This window comes from Gorilla gorilla, chromosome 17, assembly GCF_029281585.2.
Source record: "Gorilla gorilla gorilla isolate KB3781 chromosome 17, NHGRI_mGorGor1-v2.1_pri, whole genome shotgun sequence".
In the NCBI taxonomy this organism is placed as follows: Eukaryota; Metazoa; Chordata; class Mammalia; order Primates; family Hominidae; genus Gorilla; species Gorilla gorilla.
Genome location: NC_073241.2, coordinates 28,400,208 through 28,424,389, shown reverse-complemented (window position 1 = coordinate 28,424,389; position 24,182 = coordinate 28,400,208). Strand labels below are relative to the sequence as shown.

The window sequence follows — 24,182 nt, the reverse complement described above, 5'->3', positions numbered from 1 at the left end:
AAAAACCACGAAAACAACTTACATGTATATAGGTCTTGAAGTGATTGAAGTGGCTGCTTTTTTTTTTTTTTTTTGCTTTTTTTTGCTTTTTGTAGAAGAGATTGAGAATGGTACTCTAATCAAAAATAAAGTTTTGTAGTGGAACCAGAAATTACTTACCTGACATCCACCCCCATTCCCCCTCATCCTGCTGGGGTTGAAAGTTCCAGACCTGCTGTCGAGGCCTTGTGTTTGTCAGATACCCAGTGTCCTCCTGCAAGGACGCAACTGAGCTGAAGTGTGAGCCTAGGAGCCCAGGACCCCTGACCCCAGCCGCTGCTGCCAGCCTCAGAAAGGCACCCAGGTGTGCAGGGGAGCACACAGGGCCCGGCAGCCCCCAGGAATCAAGGATAGGGCTAAGGTTTTCACCTTAACTGTGAAGGCAGGAGGAATAGGTGGCTGCTTCCTCCCGCCCTTCACAGAACTGATTCTCACACACTGTCCCTTCAGTCCAGGGGGCCGGGGCTCAGGAGCCATGACCTGGTGTCTCCTGCCCACCCTGGTCCCAGGTAAATGTGAATGGAGACAGGTATGAGAGCCTGTCCTCATCTTTGATTTCCCCCCAACCCCACCTCAGGCCTTACGACGGTGTTACCTAAGAAAGTCTTCCCTCCCAAACCCCCCACCCCGCTAGCCTGGTCAGTGGTCAGCAAATTGGAAGAGGATCCGATGGGAGTATAAATGTGAGACACAATGTCTTGATTGTACCTGTTTGTGGTTTAGCTTTGTATTTAAACAAGGAAATAAACTTGAAAATTATTTGTCATCATAAAAATGAAACAAATTAAAATATTTATTGCCAGGAAAAAAAAAAAGATAATTAGATATGTGTGTGCATGGTTTTTAACAAAATAATAATAAGCATAAAAGAAAATAATCCAGTTGATGGGAAAAGAAGAAAAGACTGACAAGAGGACCCCTATGGCTACTTTCTACTTCACACTTGAAGAGAAATATTTTAAATAGTAAAACATATAAATGAAAAGTAAAGGAAATTATTACAAGCCTCAGAGAAAGAATAGTTTTAGCAGCTGAGAAAAGGTTAAAGGTTAGTCTTAAAACTTTACCACTTGTTTAAAATTAGAGCATCATAGGTTTTTATTCTCTTTACTAAAAACAGAACTATGGGAGAATGAGATTAATAAGAATATCTTGATACTGTGAACGTTTAAACACAACACAAGCAAACACCGGTAGTTTCTGGAATCCCTAGCAATGGCCACTACCCACCCACACAAGGCCAGTCTACATGAAGGCTGGGAGCCCACTGAGGCAGCCTCAGAAATCAGCTAAGCTTAAAAGGCTATGCTCCAGGAAGATGTGAGAGGTCCTGTCCACTGACTTTTAGAAACACAATTTCAACAGGGAAAAAGCCATTTAGGGAAATGCCAGCCTTTATACCTGAAAAACCCAGATGGCAAATCCTTAATAATGCACTTTATGATTTAAAATCCTCCCATAAATGACCTGCTCTCCTTAAGTGAGATTTCAAGGCAGGCATCTATCTACCCACTTCTTCTGGGACTTGATTCCCACACAAGAGCAAACAGCTTTCTGGGATTCCTGGTTTCCCTCCAAGCTGAGCTGGCACTGCTTGTGTATGCACAGGGCTGCTAGCAATCAGATAGGCCTATGCCCAGCCCTATCTGGACACCCTGATCCTGGACACCCCTGATCCTGATCCTCTGCTATGGGGAGACTGCTAAATGTAGGCAGGTGGGCTACAACAGGGAAGAGAGGCTCAACGGTTTTTCCCCCAGCTCTGCATTAACCTCGAGGGTTCCATCTGTCTCCCCTCACCCTCACCACACTATTCTCTCTCCCCCTACCTCTCCTAAATGATGCTGAGCCAAAGGAGAAGAAAGCAGCACATCTCTCTACTTACCGAGGGGGAGGACTATGATGGGGATGTTCTTGGGACGCTTGCTCTCCTTATCAATGAATTCCCCCGTCACGGTTTTCTCTCGCTCAGTCACCCGGCAGTTGTATTTCCCTCTATCTTCCTGGCGGAGGTGGTAGATCTTCAGCACAAAGACACTGTCGCTCTCTTTGGCCACGTTAAGCTGTCCCCTGGCTTCCCGGTGAGCAAATTCGCTGTTGAGGACAGGCACAGCGTTAGGGCCTATGGTGGCGATGAGCGAGCTGTTGAAGGCTCAGGGGACAGCAAAGTAACGGTCGGGAACATTCCGAGCCTCCAGGATGCATCTGAACTCCACCGGCTCGCCCACCGTGTGCAGCCGCTTCTCTGTTTCCAGCCGAACAGTGAATTCTTTGTCTGAGAGAATAATTAAGAAAAGAGACACATTCTGGGTGAATGAGGGCCCCAGCCAACTAAACCACATTAGCACATTCCCACTATCCTTCCTCTTCTTTACAATACTAATTGCGGGGAGGACCACAGCACTTGGCTTGAGAGTAAAATCCAACTCAGACCCAGGTTATCTGAGGTCCAGAGAAACGCCTGAATATCACAGACAGAATTCAAAACTACTTCAGCCCAGACGGTCTAAGCAAACTGTTACCCCAGTTAAACCAATGGGGCTCAGTCTGAAGCTTTAGATGTCTTGCATGAGACCCCCAGTTCAGTGAGAAGCTACTAATATCACTCAAATGGTGGATTACAAATATCTAGCCTTGATATATGCACCCAGAACTCTATTTAAGCAACAGCATTATAAACATTTTCAGCAGATATTGTAAGACTTACCCCACTGAGGTCTGTGGGAAAAAATTACAGAGTGGCCTAGGTGCTGGCCCAATCCTAACAAATGCTCAAAGATTAAAATTCCCTCTCTACCCCCCGCCATGTGAATACTAGAAATAAGATGTAGCTATGACAAAACCCTAACAGAATTACATAGAAAAAATAAAAACTAATGTCTGTTCACTAGTTTACCACCTGTCAGATCAAATCTTTAGGCAGATTTCAATGGAAGTAGGTACTTTCCCACTGAAGTACCTACTAAGTACTTACGTTAGTAGGAAAGTACCTACTTTAGTGGGAAAGTACCTACAAAGTACTCACGCCTGGTTAAACCTTAGTAGGTACTTTCCCACTTAGGAAGTACTTAGTAGGTACTTTAGTAGGAAAGTACCTACTTCTGCTGAAAGCCAGACAGCCTCTGAAATTATTACTAAACCCAAGCAGCCTCCAAAGAGCTAGGTGTTTTTTAAATTTTTATTTATTTACTTATTTATTGTGACAGGGTCTCGCTCTGTTGCCCAGGCTGGAGTGTAGTGGCATGATCATGGCTCACTGCAGCCTCGACTTCCCAGGCTCCAGCCATCCTCCCACCTCAGCCTCCGGAGTAGCCACCATATCTGGCTAATTTTTGTTGAGTTGGGTGTTTAACCAGGCGTGAGGGGGTGACCAAAGAGGGGCTCATCACCACTAACAGCATCACCACAACCGGTGTACCAGTGTACAGTGGCTATTAATCCCATTAGATAGCTATCGTATCTCATAGGCACCCAGGGCAGAAGTCAGGGGGAAGAAAACGGAGTTAAGGGTTAGGGACTGGAGCTGTGACCACTGCCCAGTTCTAGCTCTGTTCCTCTAAAAAGAACACTGAGGTGGAAAAAATCTCATGGCAGAGATGTTTGAATTCCATGTAGATTCATTAGCTCTGACCTTGTCTGCCTTCCCTAGACTGGCATGTCTAGTCTTTCCCACTATCTTCAAGATCTTGCCCATTCATCCCGTCCTAGGCACTCTTCAAGCGGACGAGGTTTCTGTTTCCCCGAGAAAACATAAGAGTCACGAATGAGCAGCATCCACATTCCTCTTTTCCAGCCCCAGCTCAGCTTTACCCCTCCCACTCCTCAGGCTCTCCAGCCCCTCCCCCCGATATAGGCCAGTGTCCTGCTGCAAACACCCCTTCTTTCCAGTGACCTAACTACTTCCTCTAGCAGCCAAACTTCCTGACAGGGAAAACCACGTCATCAACTCCAGGGCCTCCCCTCCAATGAAGTAGCTGCCGTCACAGCTTCCAGCTCCCAAGAGACCAGTCTTAAGAGGCATGGATTGAAGGAAGCACATTTCACTCTGCCACCATCTGCCTGGATGAACACACCCATATGGGACAGTCCCCGTGTTATCTGCTGGATATTATCTCTCACGTCAACCCAATTAGTCATTTATAACCCGACATCAATGGCAGAAAAGCACTCCTTCCACATAAACACCACTGGAGCTGTGCAAGGGGTACCCTAGACCTCAGACCTTTCCATTGCTCCAGGTTAGCCTGGCTGTAACTCTGGCTTTCTTCTTTCAGCGGCCAAAGACTCTGCTTATCTCAGGGGAATCCCCCCATGCCTTGGTGACACCTTCATGTTCCCAGGTTGAAGACACAAGATTTACCCGCATCACCCCCGTTTCTGCCCTTGGTTATGCCCAGTCAATTACATCTCTAGAAACTGACCTGTGCTTTTTCCAATACCCCTTCCACTTCATCTCACTGAAATTAGGCTTCACTGACTTAGCAAATGTCACGAATGATCCACCCTACCCCTACCCCTACCCCCATCCTAACCAAAGGCTTTCCTTAAGCAGGTTGAGGCCTCTGAGCCTGCTCTGTGATCCCTTCTCTCCTGCTCTTCTTCTTGCTGGCCTGCCCATTCTGTTCCACTCTCTCACCTGTTTCTCTGGTCACCTCTTACTGCTGCTGTTCTCCCAGGCCCTTTCCCATTTTAACCCCATGGGCTCTTCCAGGGCCCTGATCACTCTCAGGCTCGGTCTCTGAGCCCCAGACCCCTATGTCTGAGGACCCACTGGGTGTTTCGCATACTGAGCATCTCTATCAGAGTCTATCTGATGGATGGGCTCTTTCATTAGAATTTACAAAAAGAAAAGGCAGCCAATGCTGCCACAAATGCAAAGGTCCCGCATGTCCTCATTATTGTTCCTTCCCTCCCACAGTTCAAGGAACCCCCAGAGCCACAGCCCCAGCCCCTGGGCTTCTAGACAGTTGGACCCCTCCTTCCATTGTGCTCTTTATTCTTTCACCTCTGGCACCCACTGACCTAGCCTTGGCTCTTATTAGCTCTTTTCTACCTGGTCTCTTGGCTTCAGATGCAACGGATTTAATCAACCTCCAGGTGGCCTCCATAGGTTTTTCTTTCTGAAACCCTGATCTGATTGTCTTACTCCCTGCTTAAAAATCTCTACCTCCTCTCCAGCTGTCTGCAGCAGAGGTCTTCAAACTTCATGAAGAAGAGGACAAAGGAAGGGGACTTTTTATTCATATAAAATCTTCTGCTGCCAAACATAGTTGAAGCAAGGGGGGACCACCCAGGCCCTCGCATGCCTTCTCCCTGCACTCCTGGGTATGCACACATGCACATGAAGACCAACACACACCCATGTCTAACCTCCTAGGCACCTTTGAGGGGCTTCCAGGGTTCCAAGAACAGCTTGAAAACTCTTGGCCCACAGAGTCAAGCCCCGGCTCTATATCACTGCATTTGGGGCTTTGGGCTCCCTTTCCTCTCATCACACACATCTGGAACTCAACATCTGGAACTAGTCATACTTGACTCCTTTCTGCTTGCCAAACATATCAAACACTTTTGCACTTTTATGCTTCTTCTACTGCTGACTCCTCAAGCTTCCAGACTCAGTTCAAGTCAAGAAACTTATTGGTGTTCCTGGATTTGTCTTATCAACCATCCCATTCAGAGAAAACTATGGTGGCAAGAACACTTCCTATTTCCGGTATTCCCAGAGCACTCTAAACAAATGCTATCAATGCACTTAGCACATTTTACTTGTCCATTGGTTCTCAGGTCTGCCTAAGTGCAGGGACCAGTGCTAGTCATCTTTGAAGCCCTTAATGCCTATCACCATCACACCTTCAATGCTGTGGAGACTGGCTACATGTTTACTGAAATAAACTGAGAAGGGTAGAGTTGGAGATGCAACTGCTGAACCTAAACAGCACAGGAATGCAGAGTGAAGTCATCAAATTTTTTTCACTTAGTTTTCCTTTTGATGGCTTAGTCTAGATACATTTTCAGGGTAAATTCAAAAAGTTCTAATTCCAAATTGGTAAGATTAAAATAAAGAAGATTAACTGATGCAACCTAATTTAAAAGCATTAAGACTCAAAATTTGGCCCAAATTTTTGAAGTTGATCTTAAAACTATCCAGGAAGGGAAAGGATAAATATAAAATAAAGCCCCATGGATAGATTTTTTAATACTGAAAAATCCAGAAGCAGCTAAATGTCCTACAGAGCAGATAAAGTGCTCCCTATCCCTACCAACCCCTATGGTAAAAGATTTCACATCCATTAGATGACTTATTAAAGTGATGTCCAGAGAATTGCTTCTGCCCTAGAAGCTTTGCTTGAAAAAAATGTAGATAGCAGAAGAATCACCTGGGAAGCATGCCAGAAATCCAGCTTCCCAGGTCCCATCCCAGGAGCCTCCAATTGAAGACTTCTGGGAAGAAGCCCCAAAATGTGTACTGTTAGCTGAGTCTGAGGCATTACTCTAGAATGGCAGAGAAAGTATGCAAAGACCCAGACAACTAACTGCAGCAAATGGGACAGGGAGCCCAAGAGACAGGTCCTGAAGAAGGACCCCACCTGTACTGCAACTCACCAGCTCATTTCCCACAAAGCCACACTCACTCACCAGAACCACCACAGTCCTCACTGGAAGTGAGCATCCGCACAAGGAAAGGCTTTCAGGCCACTCATCACCAACTTAGTGATGGCACAACAACCACGCTCCCATCAAAGCTGGGGGAACTGAAGGCCCATGTGAGAACCTGCCCTCAGCCCAGCAGAGGCAGCCAGCAACAGCTGTCAGCTCTGGCCTGGAGCCTGGTGGGCTCATGAGACTGGGGAGTAGAGTCTGGGGCCACAGGAGATACCAAGAGAAGTCAGGGAGGGTTTCAGCTGGCTGTGCCACCATCATTTTGCCTCAAGACAAATGATGGTGTCTAAAGACATCATGCAACCTCTTAAGGACCGCTTCCAGGCCTTCACTTAAGAAAACATCTACAGTGGAACTTGGTACTCTCAGACTGGCCTCATCAACATGCCCTATGACTCCTCTTGAGCCCCAACATAAAGTAATCTGCATTCAGCATCCTCACCTGCAAAATAGGAGTACTACCACCTACTCACCTCACAGAACGTCTGGGGGATGGTGAAGTAATACGTGATAAAGCATTTTGGAAATTACAAAATATCACCAAAGACTATTATTAGATAAAAAATAATAATTTAAGCCAAAATTTCTCTAGTTCATAATGTTAGACCTTGGATGGAAGTCTCATTATCTCAAATGGCTTCTGCAAATGAAACCAGATGGGTACCCAAGGAAGGCAACATCATTAAACGGGGCAGCAACTGTGGCTAATGGGAATGAAAGCCCAGAGTTTTAAGATACAAATGGTTTCTCAGAAATCTCCCAATTTTTAAAATGAGTTTCTAATTCAAAAAAGTGTAAACACCACATAGGTGGAAGAAAGCATGTCTCTAAGCAGGATTCAGTCTGTGTGGCACCTGCCTGTGACTCAGGTCTTAGGATACCTATGTCCCGCACATCCCTCAGCTCCCTCCGGCCGCACACAAGACCTGCTTTAACTTCACATGAAAACCTGCCGTCCTGGTAGAGGTGCCCAAAGAAGGAGTCTCCACATTCTCCCAGTATCTGACAGCTTTCACCACCAAGTAAAGGACAGGACAAGAGGCTCAGAGGGACTGACCAGTTGGCTGGACGTTGACCACGGCTCCCTCGGAACGCTTTCGGGTCATAGCATACCATGACCCATCCGGATCCTGGATCCACTCGGCGGCCTCGCAGTAGAACTCGCCCTGGTCAGAAGGCTGCAGGTGGAAGATGGTGAGGCGGAAGGTGGTCCTCCCCAGCTTGTCCAGCAGCACCTCCCCCAGGCTCTGCCTCTGGGCATATTCGCTGCCGGAGTGAAGCATGAAATCTCGGCTCAGGGAGATGACCTCCACGGGCTTCTCGCCAACTTTCTGCCAGAGCCAGGCCACAGACAGGTGGCTGTGCTGAACGGTCTCCGAGGCCACCTCACAAGTGAGCTCCAGTGGGTCCTGCTCCACTCTGTGCAGAGTCTGGGGCATGGCAGTGGTCTGCAGGGAGTCTGGGATCACTGCAACACAGAAATGTCCTGAGACTGCAGTCACAAAGCCACAGAATCTGAGACTCCCGGGGCTAAGCTCCCATTCCACGCAGGTGTCACTGCACTGCGTCCCTAACAGTCATCCTTGAACCATCGATTCAAGGCCACAGACAGCCCCAAATGCACATAAACAGAAAGTTTTCTGTTCAGATTTGGAAATGCATTATTTGGTGCTTACACTTACCTGTCTCGAATTTTAATAACACTTGGATAAAACATGGGGTGTATTTCATATTACATAATAAATGAACTCCCTGAAAATACTGTCTTTAAACAATTGTCTTATAGGTCAAATAACATTTGTTGTTGATTCTGGCACTGCTTTGAGATACTTTAACTTCACTTCTGACTGATCCTCTAATGGAAATACCTCCTGGAACTTTTAGTTTTACATTTCTATACAACATCCTTTCTTTCCTTCCCACATACCCATCCTGTAACTTACTTCAGCAATGCAGCCCTAGGAAGATGATTTTTTTAAAAAACCATTTTTGGTAGAAACAATAATCATCATACCCTATTTTTAGTGGGTTTAATTTTCACGTAATTCATCGATCAAAGGGGTCCTCACTGGAAGGAAGCCACAGTCTGGAGAGATTCAGGCAAGAGAAGAGATTTTCTCCGTGATCCCTTGGTCAGAATCATACCCTGATCCTTGCTTGCACCTTTCTGGAGATTAAATAGCACCACCTCTCTGTATGATGAGAGTACCCTAGTCACAACTAGTATGTGTTTTCTCCCTGTTCTCACCCAAGGATTGGGTCTTACAGGTCTCCTGCTGGGAACGGCCAAGTGCAGTGGCTCACACCTATAATCCTAATACTTTGGGAGGCTGAGGGAGGCGGATCACCTGAGGTCGGGAGTTCGAGACCAGCCTGACCAACATGGAGAAACCCCGTCTCTACTAAAAATACAAAATTAGCCGGACATGGTAGTGCATGCCTCTAATCCCAGCTACTCAGGAAGCTGAGGCAGGAGAACTGCTTGAACCAGGGAGGTGGAGGTTGCAGTGAGCCCCATTGCACTCCAGCCTGGGCAACAAGAGTGAAACTCTGTCACACACACACACACACATGAAAAATAAAAGGTCTCCTGCTGGGACACAGACTAGTTAGAGAAAGGAAAAATAAACAAATGATAGTATGTGTATTAATAAAAGAACTAGCAACACCCACTGCTTAGTTGTGATAATAAAAACTGGACATTAAGATAGGCAGAAAAACAGAACAGCCTTGATATGGTTAACCCTTTGACACTGGCAAACACTGTGACCAGTGCTGCCCACACTGGAAGCTCCTGCATCCCTCTTCCTCATGTTTCCTTCAGCATTAAGGAGCAACAAGGGAGACAGCCAGTTCATAGTTCCTTACGCATGGAGCCAAAGGACCTTCAATGTACAAGGTCTGAGCAAGGACCCGCAGCCACATGTGCTTCCTGCTTCAGCAGTGCCCCGTGGGTCTCAGAGCTACCCAAAGGCCTATCCTTCCGAGAGGTTTCTCCTCTCTTCCAACTGATGTCATAAGTCTCACCTTCCTTGTCATTCAGATCATCAACCACAAACGTCCTTGCCTTATATTTTCATATCCCTTTTCACCAGTTACAGAGTTAGTTAACTTATGAAATTCTTAACATCTGTATTAGATCTTTTTAAAGTTTCACCCTCAACCACCTATTATTTAGAAGTGAACACAGAAATTTAGTTTCCTTGTGCTATCTGTTGACCCCTAAAATATGTTGGGAGTTTTGGGATTTTTTTTAAAGTCAAATGCATGGCATAAAGCAAAATTACACTACTAAAGAACTGAGTCAGGCCAGACGCTGGCAACGTGAAGACAGCTTCTCCTTACCCACTAGGTTCATCTTTGCACTGTAAATCCCAAAGTATTGCTTATCGGTGCTGGGTGTGTGGCATTCATATTCTCCGGCATCCCGGGCCTGAAGATCTGTGATGTGCAATAGGGTTGGGTTCCCCTGGACTCTTTCTATGAAGATCTTCCCTTCGCAGATGCGCTGGGTGTAGATGGCATAGGGGAAGGAAGAGTCCATGGTGCTGACGATCTGCACCTCTCGCTCTGGCGACGAAGGCAGGTAAATGGACCACTGGAAATTCTGCTCAGAAGGTCCCTGGTAGCCACTCACATTGCACCAGATAGTGATGTGGGAGCCCTCCGTGCGGTACAAGGGTCCTTCCTGAACGGTGACCTGCCGCTGTGCTGACACCACACCTACAAGGGAGAGAAACACACGCAACATGCTGACTTACTTCTCAGACCAAAATGCAAAGTAGACAGCAATCTCCAAAGGGTTTGTTATTTGTGTGACATGATAATAATATAAACAGCTTACTGGCCCTTTCAAAGGCACTCTGTGACTTATAAATATTAATTAAAACACTCTGTGGTAAAGCACTGTCCCTAATTTGCATATATGGGAATTTGATCATGCCAAGATGTGCTTTTGTTACTTACTCAACAGCTGACCCTTGGGAATTTCATTTAGCCCCTCTGTTTGTCATGTATATGGCAGTTTATATCTATTTATTAATGCTGTGTATAAAGTTTTTAATAAAATAAGCAGGAAAAGTTGAATCCTTGGCACAAATTCAGATGAAAACAAATAAAAGCAACCATCTAGAAATCTGGCTGAAATTAAATGCTTCTTCCTTGGTCCGAGTGCTGTTGGGAGGGAGTCCTGGGAGCACCTTTTTACTGGTGCTGCACCCTTCATTTTCCCATGTAGCTGCTCCCCAACACCACCCCAAGGAGCATTCCTTAGTTTCTCTTCCCTCCATAAATGGAGGCAGAGCTGAGCTCCTGCAGGCTGCTATCGTTTTAAGCTGAGCACACCCAAATACAAATGTGAAGGGCTGAAACAGATCCCTGATGCCCAGATTCCCACAAACTGACAAAGGGGGGAACTAACAGTGCCCAGCTAAACCTGTGACAAGGACAGTCAGGCTACCCTTGAGTTTCCCACTCAAGACTCCCCCGCTGACCTCCTGCCTTCTGGCTCAGATACTGTTCTCCAAGGTCACTTCTGCCTGCCTTCTCCATGTTCTTCTTAAAGTGGCATGGTGAGTTTAAGTTCTCATTTCATGCCAACTCAACACTGATTGTGCCTGAGCCACTCAGAAGGTGGGAGGGGCACACCGCTGCCTCTTCATTTCGGCAGTGCTCACGTACTGCAGGTTGTGAAAAGCGCAGGTGAGTTATAGGCGCAGCTTTGCCACCAATTAGAGCTGGTTGTGTCATCTCAGACAACTTGCTTTTCTTCTCCAGACCTTGATCTTCTCATCTATCACATGATTTCTAAGAAGGCTTTAGAGAGGACTAGCATGGGTTCCGATGCTGGCTTTGTCACTTATTAACTGTGGTCTTGTATAAGCTGCTTAACCTCTCTAAGCCTCAGTTTTCTCATCAGTAAGATTGGGATAATAATGCCTGTCTCATAGGGTTATTGAGAAGATTTAGTAACATCTGTAAAGACCGTAGCACAGAGCCTAGCCCACAATCAGTCCTCAATAAAGAGCTGCTGGCTAAGACATATTTCTGCTGGAACATTCTGTGGCTCTGGATCCATAGAGGACAGGATTTGGCCAATGACTGCTTAAGGACATTTCAATGGCCCCTTGACAATGACACCATCGCTGGGCTGCCCACCTCATCCCACAGCTGCAGCCCATTCTTGTGATAGCTTCCCTTTTCCCCCACAAATGGGAATGGCGGCTGCCCTGGCTATGCCTATCTGAAGTGGATCCAGCTGGTGAACAGCTGGGACAGCTCAAATACTAGTGGAGTGCAGCTCTCTGCCCAGCCCAGCAGGTGACTGTGCCTCAGTGTAAGCTAATCTAATCTGCAAGATGACAGACCTCAAAACGGCCCATACAATAAAATGCCCATGGCTTGCAAAACTTTAATTCATGCAGAACCTTTCCTCACAAACAAAATCTTACACAGAACCCCATCTTGGCTTCAGCAGAATCAGGAAAAATAAAAAATTGGCAGGGGAAGGAAATAAACAGAACAAGTGGTATCTGAATTTATTTGATATATTTTGGTTGATGGCATTAATTATGATACTTAAAGTCACCATGAGGACAACTCATTAGTAATATCAGTATGTTAAAATATGCTGCATAACATTTTTACTATATGTACAGTCATGCACTGAATAACATTTCAGTCAATGAGGAAGCACATGTGCAACAGTGATCCTGTAAGATTATAATGGAGCATATATAGAGATCTAATATATGGCACTTAATGTTGGCGTGGCAGATCAAGTAGGGGAAATGACTGCTATTTAGCAACAGTGCTGGGACATTTGATTTTCCATAATAAAATATATAAATGAAAATATATATCCCATCTAGGTTTGTTGAAATACACCCTATGATGTTCACACAAGAATGAAATTGCCTAACGACACATTTTTTAAAACATGTCCCCATCATTAAGTGACCCATGACTGTATACACACACACATATGGTGACATTTGAATCAAATGATTGCAGTATTCCTGAAACACAGAACATTTTGCAAACCTTTTACCTACATTCATAACATTAGGTATCCTTTGAATTGCAGTGTTGTATGACAGAGCAACTACAACCAACCCCCATCCATCTCCTGCAAAGAAGGCTGGAGGCAGGTCAGGGTACACCAGCATCTTCAAGGACTGCTTCTCAGTCCTGGACCTACACTGGAATCACCTGGGGAGCTTTAAAAAAATAACAGTGCCTGGACCCCACCTGACATAACTGGTCTTAGGATTAATTAGGATTTTTTTTGAAGCTCCACAGATGATTCAAATCAGGTGTAGCAAAGCACTGTTACTTTAAAGTGTCTCTACCTACATGGTGCCGGCCAAGTGCTCAAATGAAATATCTTAAGGCTCTCACTAGCTTTAAGTTTCTCTCTTTGGTAGAGACCCAATCACTGGTTCAAGGAAGTTTCATTCTCCTCCAGTCTTCCCCAGTGCAAAAGAAAAGAGCTGAGACCCATCAGATACTGGCTTTTGTGATGCAATAATGAGTTTAACCAGAATGCATCCTATTTACAGACCTTACAAAGGCACTCGGCCAGCGGATCATGCATGTCCTCCCCACCCAAAGGTAAACAGTGTTAAGTGGCCTGAATGAGCCAGGACAGCAGGGTCAAATCTACTTGTCTAGGCTGGAAGCAGGTTATAAACAATCCGGACAAATAAATAACTACTGGATTGCACTTCAACCACACACATTCAGCTGCACCTGTTTATTAAATACCTCCTTAATTTTCCTCTGCCCCACAAAGGGCTTCTGACCCCTGAAAATAATGCTTCTCAACATAAAAATAATTGTTTTCTTCTTGGCAGTTTAATTCCCCTTCCACACATCCCACCCCCCCCCCCATTTCCCTATAATGGTAATACACTGCTGTGCAGACCTCTGCTGTCTCCAAAGAGACACAGGCACCCAACCCTGACCAGGGCATCCTCTGACCCACAGCCCCTCTATCTCCCCTCTCAACCTACAATAGAAAGTTCCTCCCAGGCAAGGATCATTTTTTTTAAATAACTTTTTTAACTTTAGACATTCTGTACTCTTTGGATTACTCTGCAATAAGCAAATATGACTTCTGTAACATAAAAAGAAAGATCAAAATGTTATATATAACTGCATGAAAAGAACTAGAAAGAAAATACTAGGTGACAGGATGGCAAGTGATTTTTATTTTTTTCTTAATATTTTACTCCTTCCCCTAGTCCTCTGCAATGAGTGTGTACCAGTTTTATAACTAGAAAAAAATTTTAGCCGAAAAGAAAAATAATGCATGTTTGCTATATAAAATTCACTACTGTAGTATTTATATATATATATACATATTTGGTCTTTGTCCCCAGTTCCTGGCACTGAGCTCCTAAACCCCTTGGAACTTCCTAAGCAATGGGAATACCTTTTGTTATTTATAAGAAACCCCTTTTGGCCATCCCAGAGTTTATGCTAATGAGGTGACTGAAGGTGAGCACGGAGGCAGTTTCAAGGAAGGAGCTGGCCACGCTTAGAGTTGTGGAGTTTTCAGCCCCACCCTTAGACCTCCAAGGACAAGAGGGGGACCGCAGATTGATCCAATCAGCATTGGTCAGTGATTTGATCAGTCATACCCATGTAATGAAATCCCATATGAAAACCCTAAATAACGGAGTTAGGAGAGCTTCTGGGTGCTGGAAGCGGCGTGCACCAGGAGAGGGCATGGGCAGTCAGCACTACTCCCCTCTCAGACCTTGCCCTATGCACTAAATAGGACTGACCTATGTGACCAATAGGAAATGCACAAATGGTGGAATGTGACTTCCAGGGCTAGGTCATAAAAAGACAAGCACGATGTTATGAGGACATCAAAGCAGCCATATGGGGAGGACCGCATGAGGCCTCCTGCCAACAGCTAGCACTAACTTGCTAGCATGTGACTGGAAGTAGATTCTCCAGCCTCAGTCAACTCAGTTGAGCCTTCAGATAATGTCAACCCCAGGCATCTTTTTGTTGTTGTTGAGACAGGGTCTCACTATGTCACCCAGGCTGGAGTGCAGTGGTGCAATCATAGCTCACTGCAGCCTTGACCTCCGAGGCTCAAGTGATCCTCCCTCATCAGCCTCCTGAGTATCTGGGACCACCAGCACACACCACCATGCCTGGCTAACTTTTTTATTTCTTATAGAGACGGGATGATATGGTTGGGGTCTGTGTACCCACCTAAATCTCAGGTTCAATTATAATCCCCAATGTTAGAGGTGGGGCCTGGTGGGAGGTGACTGGATCACAGGAATGGATCTTTCATGAAAGATTTAGCATCACCCTTTTGGTGCTGTGCTCATTAGAGTTCTCACAGTATCTAATTGAAGTGTGTGGCACCTCCCCCCTCTCTCTCTTGCTCCTGCTTTGGCCATGTAAGGCGTGCCTGCTTCCCCTTCACCTTCCACCATGATTGAAAGTTTCCTGTGGTTGCCCCAGAAGCCGAGCAGATGCCAGCATTATGCTCCCTGAACAGCCTGTGGAACTGTGAGACAATTGAACCACTTTTCTTTATAAATTCTCCAGTCTCATGTATTTATAGCAATGTGAGAACTGACTAATACATAGGGTCTCACTGTGTTGCCCAGGCTGGTCTCAAACTCCTGGGCTCAAGTAATCCTCCTGGCTTTGCTTCCCAGAGTGTAGAGATTACAGGCATGAGCCACTGAACCTGCCCCTTTCCCCCCAACAACATCTTGATTGCAACCTCCTGGGAGACTCTGAGTCAGAAGTATCCAGTTAAGATGTTACTGACTTTCTGAACCACAGAAACTGTGAGATAATAAACATCTATTTTTCCTTTAAGCCTTAAGTTTGGGGCTTTTTTTTTTACACCAATATATAACTAATATCCCTAAGATTGGATGCAAAATTGTGTTACATACACATGAGAGTGTTCTTCTGGGAAAAGAGTCCATAAACTTCAAAAGATTCTCAAAGGCCAAGACCCAAAAAGATTAAGAAACATTGCATCAGATAATAAATTGTCATTGAGCAAGGTCCTGTCCTTTTAGACTGGGTTTTGAAATCACCCATCCCACAAATATATGATACCACTTAACTAGTTTTTCAAGATATTTCTTGTTCAAAGATGCTCCCACTTTTTCTTTGTGCTCAAGTCCTAGATAAACCTGGCTAGGGGCAGGAGGTATGATTCGGGAGTTAGTGAGCTGGGAGGGCTCACTCTGCCTGGGAAAGCCAGCTTCTCATGCAATTTTTGGAATATGCCTTGGCTCAGAAACCTACCTCTCTAGGCACAGGATCCAACTTACATGTTCAAGATGCGTGACTGAGCATGTGAAAGTGTCAGAGGGATCAACCTCACCATTTTACATCTACTTTTCCAGTTGTGGCCCCTACAATCATCAAAGCCCATTCAGCACCATGCTCCTCCAAATTCTGCATGCGACTCAGCCACACTAGTATCTTTCTTCATCTATAAGATGAAAGTAATACAATGCACCATGTAGCAAACTCACAGGAGACCCTAGAGATCAAATAATACTGTGAAAGCCACCAAATGAATATTTTAAAATTTTATCTCATTTCTGTCAAGGTGAGATATCAATCTAAAAACAGGATAAATCTTTGTAAGTACAAGAACATTAAAAAGAACATTAAGTTTGGGTTAAAAATGCAAAACTGCATATGCAGGAAAATTACGTTTAAAAAAAAAAAAATCCTACACCTACAAAAACAACCAAACAAAACATTGATGATACTGGGCTGAATCACTGAATGGTGAAAATGTGAGTGATTTTCTCCTCTCCTATTTTTCTCAATACCTTTTCTCTATTGCCTCCTTTTTTAAATAAGCAAGTATATATTGTTCTAAACTGAAGATAAATGATCATGAGTAGCACTTTCCCAGACACTGTCCTAGTTGCTCTGCATACATCATCTCATTTAATCCTCACAACAGTGAATGGGGTCGATTTCATTACAGCCGCATTTACCAGACAAGGAAATGGTTTTCAAGGTTAAGTAACATTCTCATGACACAGAATGTGACTAAGAGTTTTCTTATTCCGTGGCAACAGCCCTCTGAGGTAAATACTCCTAGTGACCTCACTTTATGGATGCAGAACCTGAGGCAAGGAGTTAGGGAGTAAGTGAAGCTGGCTAAAGACACTTGCACTGGCCAGGCACAGTGGCTCATGCCCGTAATCCCAGCACTTTGTGCTGGCCAACATGATGAATCCCCAGCTCTACTAAAAATACAAAAATTAGCTGGGTGTGGTGGCACATACCTGTAGCCCCAGCTACTCGGGAGGCTGAGGCAGGAGAATCCCTTGAACCCGGGAGCTGGAGGTTGCAGTGAGCCGAGATTGTGCCACTGCACTCCAGCCTGGTGAAAGAGTGAGACTACGTCTCAAAAAAAAACAAAAACAAAAACAAAAACAAAAAAAAACTAAGCATCAGTCAATAAATCAGACAAAGAACAAGTTAAATTCAAAGAAAGAAAAAGGAAAAACATAACAAACAAATGAAATACAAAAGAAACACACAATAGAATCAGCCAAGCTAAAACTTGTGGTTTTTTTGGTTTTCAGATAGGGTCTCATTCTGTTGCCCAGGCTGGAGTGCAGTGGCTCAATCACAGCTTAGTACAGCCTCCCCCTTACAGGCTCAAGCGATCCTCCCACCTGTGCCTCTCAAAGTGCTGGGATTACAGGTATGAGCCACCATGCCCTACTAAAACCTGGTTCTTTAAAAATACATTATAAAATTCACAGACCTTTAGCAAGATTTGTCAAGAAAAAACATTCAAAAAACAATCTTGCACAGGAGGACTGTACTACAGATAGAAAGACTCTGAAAGGAAGTCATAACTTGCAGGCCAAGAACGATGGCTCGCACCTGTAATCCCAGCACTTTGGGAGACCGAAGTGGAAGGAATGCTCAAATTCAGGAGTTTGAGACCAGCCTGGGCAATATGGCAAAACCCCGTCTCTACCAAAAATACAAAAATTAGCTGGGCATGGTGGCACGTGCCTGTGATCCCAGCTACTTGGGAGGCTGAATCAAGATGGTGGCTTGAACCTGGGAGGTGGAGGCTGCAGTGAGCCATGATTGCACCACTGTACTCCAGCCTGGGCAACAGAGTGAGAACCTGTCTCAAATAAACAAATTCATAATGTAAAATTATGAATACCTTTATGCCAACAGACTTTAAAGCATAGATGAAAAATCTTTTTTTTTTTTTTTTGAGACAAGGTCTCATTCTGTCGCTCAGGCTGGAGTGCAGTGGCACAATCACAGCTCACTGCAGTCTCGACCTTCCAGGCTCAAATGATCCTCCCACCTCAGCATTCCAAATAGCTCACACTACAGGCACCCACCACAACACCAAGCTAATTTTTATTTTTTTTGTAGAGATGGAGTCTCACTATATTGCCCAGGCTGGTCTTGAACTACTGTAGTCAAGTGGTCCTCCCACCTGAGCCTCCCAAAGTGCTGGGATTACAAGCATAATCCACCATACTTGGTGAGATATGAATTTCTAGGGAAAAAAATCAAAATTGACTCAAAAAGTAGAAAAAAACTTACATAGATTAACTATATTGAATCAGTAATGAAAAAACTTCCCATAAAGAAATTTCCAGGCCCAAGTGCCTTCACTAAAAAGTTCCATGAAACATACAAAAGAAACAAACCAACCAACCAAACAAAAAAAAAACTCTGCCACCAACACAAACAGAGAATAAAAAAAGAAGACTCCCCAGTTCATTTTACAAGGTTAAAATAAAAATAACCTTGATATCAAAACCCAACAAGGCAAGTGCAAGAAAAAATATTTACAGGCCATCATTATTCAACATGGATCAGCAATTATTTTTAAGATGTACTGGCCAGGTGTGGTGGTCATGCCTATAATCCTAGTATTTTGGGAGGCCCGAGTGAGAGGATGGCCGGAGCTCAGGAGTTTGAGACCAGCCTGGGCAACAAGGCAAAATCCCGTCTTTATAAAAAATACAAAAATTAGCTGGGCATGGCAGCACACCTACAGACCCATCTGTTTGGGAGGCTGAGGTGGGAGGATCACTTGAGCCTAGCAGGTTGAGAATGCAGTGATCCCTGATCATGCCACTGTGCTCCAGCCTGGGCAACAGAGTGAGACCCTGTCTCAAAACAACAACAGAAAGATATGCTGACCGCCTGTGATGCTGGCCAGGATGGCGTATGCATGCTACGGCCTGTCATTTCCACTGATCACAATTTGAAACTCTGGACAAAATATAAATAGCAATGACCCAAGTACTCTGAAAAGTAACCAGCAGACAGGTTGGGAAACGTCAAAACCTGAAGAATTATCTGGATGGCGGTGGTGAGAGATCATATTCTGGGTCATAAAACAAACCCTAAAGTTAAACAATTAAAATTCAGTGAATTATTTTCTCTGATGACAGAATTAAACTAGGAATCTAGAACATTTCTAGAACATCCCCAAATATGAGAAGTTAAATGGCGTACTTCTAAATGGCCCATAGGTCAAAGAGAATATCTTAAGACAAACTGGAAAACAGTTTGAACTTAATAAATATGACATCATCTTATCAAAATATGTGCTTACAGGGCAATTTATAGCACTAAATTATGAGAAATGAAGCATCAAATCAATAATGTAAGCATTTACTTTAAGTAAAAAAAGAACCAAATAAACTCAAATCAGGCATAAGAAAAACAGAGTAAATCAGTAATATTTAAACAAAGACAGTAAAGGAAAAAAATTCAACGAAATCCAAAGTTGGTTCTTTGCAGGGGTGGTGGGAGGTGGAAATCAATCAAATGAGGAAGCCTCTAGCAGACTGACAAAGGAAGAAGAGAAAACACAAATTGCCAATACCAGAAATGAAAGGAATATTATTCCAAATCCTGTAGACACTAGAAGGCTATAATGGATACTACAAAAACAAAACAAACAACTATATGCTTCTAAATTCTACAAATTAGGTGAAATAGATCAATTCCTTGGAAGACAGACTACCAAAACTCAAGAAGAAACAGACAGCTTGAATACCCCTGTATTTATTAAAGAAACAGAAGTGGCACAGCACTTTGGAAGACAATTTGGCAGGTTCTGATAAAGTCAAACGTACATGGACCATGTGACTCGGCAATCCTACCCTTAGGCATTTGCACAAGTGAAATGAAAACCTATGCTCAGACAAAAAAGCACTTTGTGAATTCCAATCCACTTATAATTTACCAAAAAGTGAAAATAGTCCATATTCCTCCAATGACAAACCAATAAGCAAACCATGTAGTATTTATACAATGGATTACTATTTGGCAATAAAAAGGAATAACTGTTGATACAGTACATGAAAGTAGCCAGACTCAAAAGGCTACATCCTGAACGATTCCATTTGTATAAAATTCTGAAAAAAAAAGCAATGCTAGAGGAACACAGATCAGTGATTGCCAGAAGTTTACAATGGAAGGTTTTACTATAAAAGGCAAGGTAATTTTTGGAGTGATCATATAATTTTGTAATCTACCAAAAACAAACATAATAAATGGGCAGATAAGTAAAGTTCATGGATTGGAAAGTTCAGTATTGCAAAGGTCTCCCAAAAATGACCTATCAATTTAATCCCAGTGGAAATTCCAATCAGTTTTGTGAAGGCTGCTAAGTCAACTCTAAAACGGCCAAGAATAGACAAGATCACCGGAGAGGAAGCAGGGAGGTGGACACAAATATCTTCTGATTGATGAGTGAAATCATTAGAAGGCCAGCAAAAATACAAGTAAGCCAGAATTTCTAAAGCACCACAAAAGAACACTAGTTAGTAGTGCATATAGGTATCTCCCAAATTTGTTGTAAACATAGGCCTTTAAAAAAATATTAGAAACTGATATTTAAAGAGATATAAACTCATATTAAGCTTTTAAAAAATTCTAAGCAAGGGCCTCACCTAATTTCATAAAAGGTTGTGTAGAACCAACCGTTGCTGCAAACGATGTGCTGCCCTGAGATGTGAGGATCCCAGTGGTCCCTCTGGGTCAACAGCAGCTACCATGGCTGAGCCCAAACTCTGATACATTATCTATCTACAATCTTTATTTTTAACAATTTATATCAATGCTACCCATAAGGCACAGAGAAGCAGAAATGTTTATGTGGCCTCCTGCCAAAAACAATCACTTGCACTTATTTCTAGTACTCCAGAAGACAGTAATAGAAGTTTTTCAATTTAGAAAAACATTTACAGCAAAGAAAAAAATCTCTGTAAACTTCCTGCTTAACCAATCTAGTGAATTGTGATGAGCCATATAAATTCATTTAGCCACCTTATGAAAGACTTAATCCAAAGTCACTTCTAACTTCTAGAAGAGCTAATGTATTATAATCACAGTTGTGAAAGACTCAAAGGCCAGAAATGTCAAGGTGTGGTCTATATCCTAAGTCCAGAAAAAAAAACAAAAAGCAACATGTACAGGCCAAATGATTGCCAATTTCTTCTGCCTACGTCATCTTTCTTCACTATAGCCTGAAATTACATTTCATGTTTGACAATTCTCAGCAAGGAGACAAAACAAGCTTATGAGTAAAATAATAGAAAGCAGAGCCACAGAGAGGATGACAGGCAGGAGTCATCTCCCAAGTCCAAGTTCCACTTCTATATTATTAGACAGGGCCTCAGTGTTTTTGAACTGCAATGAATTAATATTGATTGTAGCATGAGTAAAACCTATCTTCTACTCATCATGAAAAGTCACAGTCGTTTTGTTTAAAGACTCCAGAATTATTATAGGCAGAAACAAGAAGGTTACACACCTATTTGGTGAAACGAGGAATCAGGAATGAGCATTCCCAAGAGAATACAATTACAAAAGTAAAATCACCTAGAGTTTTTGGGCTGCTTAAAAAACCCAGAAAGAAGTGCCAAATGAGAAAATAATCAAATTCAGTGGAAAAACTCACTTGAAGGTATCATGGTCAGCTGCGTTTCCACCCCTTTGTTGCACTTCAAATCCTGTGTATTCCACAAAGACTTGCTCCTTTCTAAAGGCTATGGTTCACGTTCAACAGAATAGCAGCAACCACCATGAGCCTGAGGGCTGGCTAGTCTTTAGTGTTCTGCCTTATTCAAAGAAATGATCATTTCCCTCATTCCTAAAGATCTCCCAGGTCCATTACAAAAAAAGGAGCAGCAGCCAGGCCCAGTGGCTCACACCTGTAATCCCAGCACTTTGAGAGGCCAAGGGGGGAGGATCACCTGAGGTCGAGAGTTCAAGACCAGCCTGGCCAACATGATGAAACTAAAAATACAAAAATCAGCCGGGTGTGGTGGTGTGTGCCTGTAATCCCAGCTACTTTGGAGCTGGGTAACTGGCAGAGGTTGAACAATTTGCAGGTCTCAGAAGACAGGAAAATGTGGGAAAGTTTGAAATTCCAAGAGACTTGTTGAATGGCTTTGACCAAAATGCTGATAATGATATGGACAATGAAATCCATGCTGAGGCAGTCTCTGATGGAGATGAGGAACTTGCTGGGAACTGGAGCAAAGGTGACTCTTGTCACCTTTGATAAGATGGTTGTTGAGGAGAGGTCTTGGCAAGCGGTGATGTGTGAATGTAGTGAGGGGCCTGAAAACGGAACTCAGAGAGGACACTGGGTTTTAGAGGCTGAAACTACAGAAAGTCCGCTGCGTTCAAGGCCTGCTTCCACCAAAATCTAGCAGTGTGGCCTCAAGCAAACCATTTCACTTCTCTTGGCCTCAGTTTCTACATCTGCAAAATGGGATTTATAATCCTACCCCAGCCCACAGAATTCAGAGTTATATGAGAAGGCTAGAAGAGCTCACCTACCAAGGGACTCTTTTAATGGCAAGGTGGGGAAACTGAGGCACCGAGAGGGCTAGGGCTCTGCTAGCTGTCACCCAGAGTCTGATGGACCTGCGATGAGAAACCAGAACTCCTGCCCCTAGTTCCCCCGGCTTTCCTCAGGCTGGGGAGTGAGTGCGGTGAATAGAAAGGGCAAGCCCTCCTGCTGTTTCTCTCTGGACAGGGGCGGGATGCTGGGTGAAGGGTGAAAGGAAGAGGCTGGAGAAGGGAGAAAAGCTCCAGCTCACACTAAGTCTGAAATTTTTTAAAATGCGGACTCCGTGGCCCCTCCCTTACCCGCCCCATTCCTCTCTGAAGTCCTGGTTGTGAAGGGCCAAGTCCCAAAGTCTGCTGCTCCGCCTCTCTGTGTGCAGAGCCATGGGGCCTTCACAGGCTGCAGTGGGTCCCGAGCCCCCAGGGCTGTGCCCGCTGGTCCTGACCAAGATCGCGGCTGCCGAGGTCTGTCCAGCGCCAAGGGCACAGGGCCAGGGCAGGCAGGGCAGGGCTACCCGAAGCGCATAGAGGCTGCTGGTGTCAACGGGACGTCTTCTGGGGCGCCTGGCATCCCTAGGAGTGGAAGCCGCTGATGAAGTCAAAGCTGCCTCCTCCTTCAGGAAGACTTTGCTCCCACAGCTGGCGAACAGGAAGTGGAGCAGCGCCAGGAGGATCTGCGGGCGCTGCTGAGGGCTTCTTTGCAGGGACAGTGCAGCAGGCAGCGAGGGACAAGACTGCACGGCAGCCCCCCATGGCCAGGGGAAGTTCAGAACCGGAGTCGCCCGCTGCCCGGCGATTCTCCATCCCTGGATCGGTACAGGGGCATTTGGACGCTGTGGGGAAGTCGCGGTCTGGGGATATTGGGTCCAGCCTTCGGGTAGAAGCAGGTGATAAACGCAGTCAGGCCAGCCCGGAGTGTCAGCCACACTGCGGTGCCCACAATGCCCAGGGTGAGCGCCACGAGGCGCAGGAAATTGGCTAGGGTGGGAGCTCACTGGTAGGCGGCCCTGGAAGTCAAAGATCTGCTGCTCCAGCGCTGCCACCAGTTGCAGGCAGCAGAAGGCGAGGAGCGTGTGGCACCCGCGTACTCGCCCATCGCGGACCTCTTTATCCAACCTTCAATAATTATTCTTTTTATTATATTCAATGATTATCTACTTTTCATAGAGAGCAGCTGTCAGTCCAATAACACACTTAACAAATGATATACCTAGTCCTCAAGGTTAACAAACACATGAAGACCAGCCCAACCCTGAAAATCAGTTTGCAAACCTTCGCTATGTCTGATGCCATTCCTAAAAATTTTTAGGGACAAGTTTTGTTTGTGGTAAACAACATAAGGTGGGGTGTGTGCTGAGCCCAAAGCTGACCGATTGCTCACAATTACTCATAACTACCCATTGACTTGATTTTATCAAACTTCAGACAGTCTTGTCTCCTCTCCTCAGGCCCCTGGACCTTCGCTCACCACCTAAGACTGAACAAGCACTAAAGGACAGACCAGCCCGCTAACAGCTCACTCCAAAAATGAGCGGGACTCCCAGAGAAACTATTTTTATTGGAGCATCCTGGTTTTGCCACCTGCTCACCCCACTGCCTGTCCTTCT

The 24,182-nt window shown here is 44.6% G+C and overlaps 1 protein-coding gene across 1 annotated transcript in view; it reads right to left on the bottom strand.

Moving 5' to 3' along the window:
* Window positions 1-23,868, bottom strand: part of LOC129528455 (immunoglobulin superfamily member 3-like) — a 52,732-nt gene extending 28,864 nt beyond the window's left edge. The window contains 6 exon segments of the mRNA XM_055368849.1: window positions 1,925-2,314; window positions 7,757-8,167; window positions 10,045-10,422; window positions 22,280-22,344; window positions 22,879-23,691; window positions 23,786-23,868. Of these exon segments, the coding sequence (XP_055224824.1) occupies window positions 1,925-2,314; window positions 7,757-8,167; window positions 10,045-10,422; window positions 22,280-22,344; window positions 22,879-23,691; window positions 23,786-23,868 (2,140 nt within the window).
* Between the last annotated feature and the right edge of the window lie 314 nt (window positions 23,869-24,182).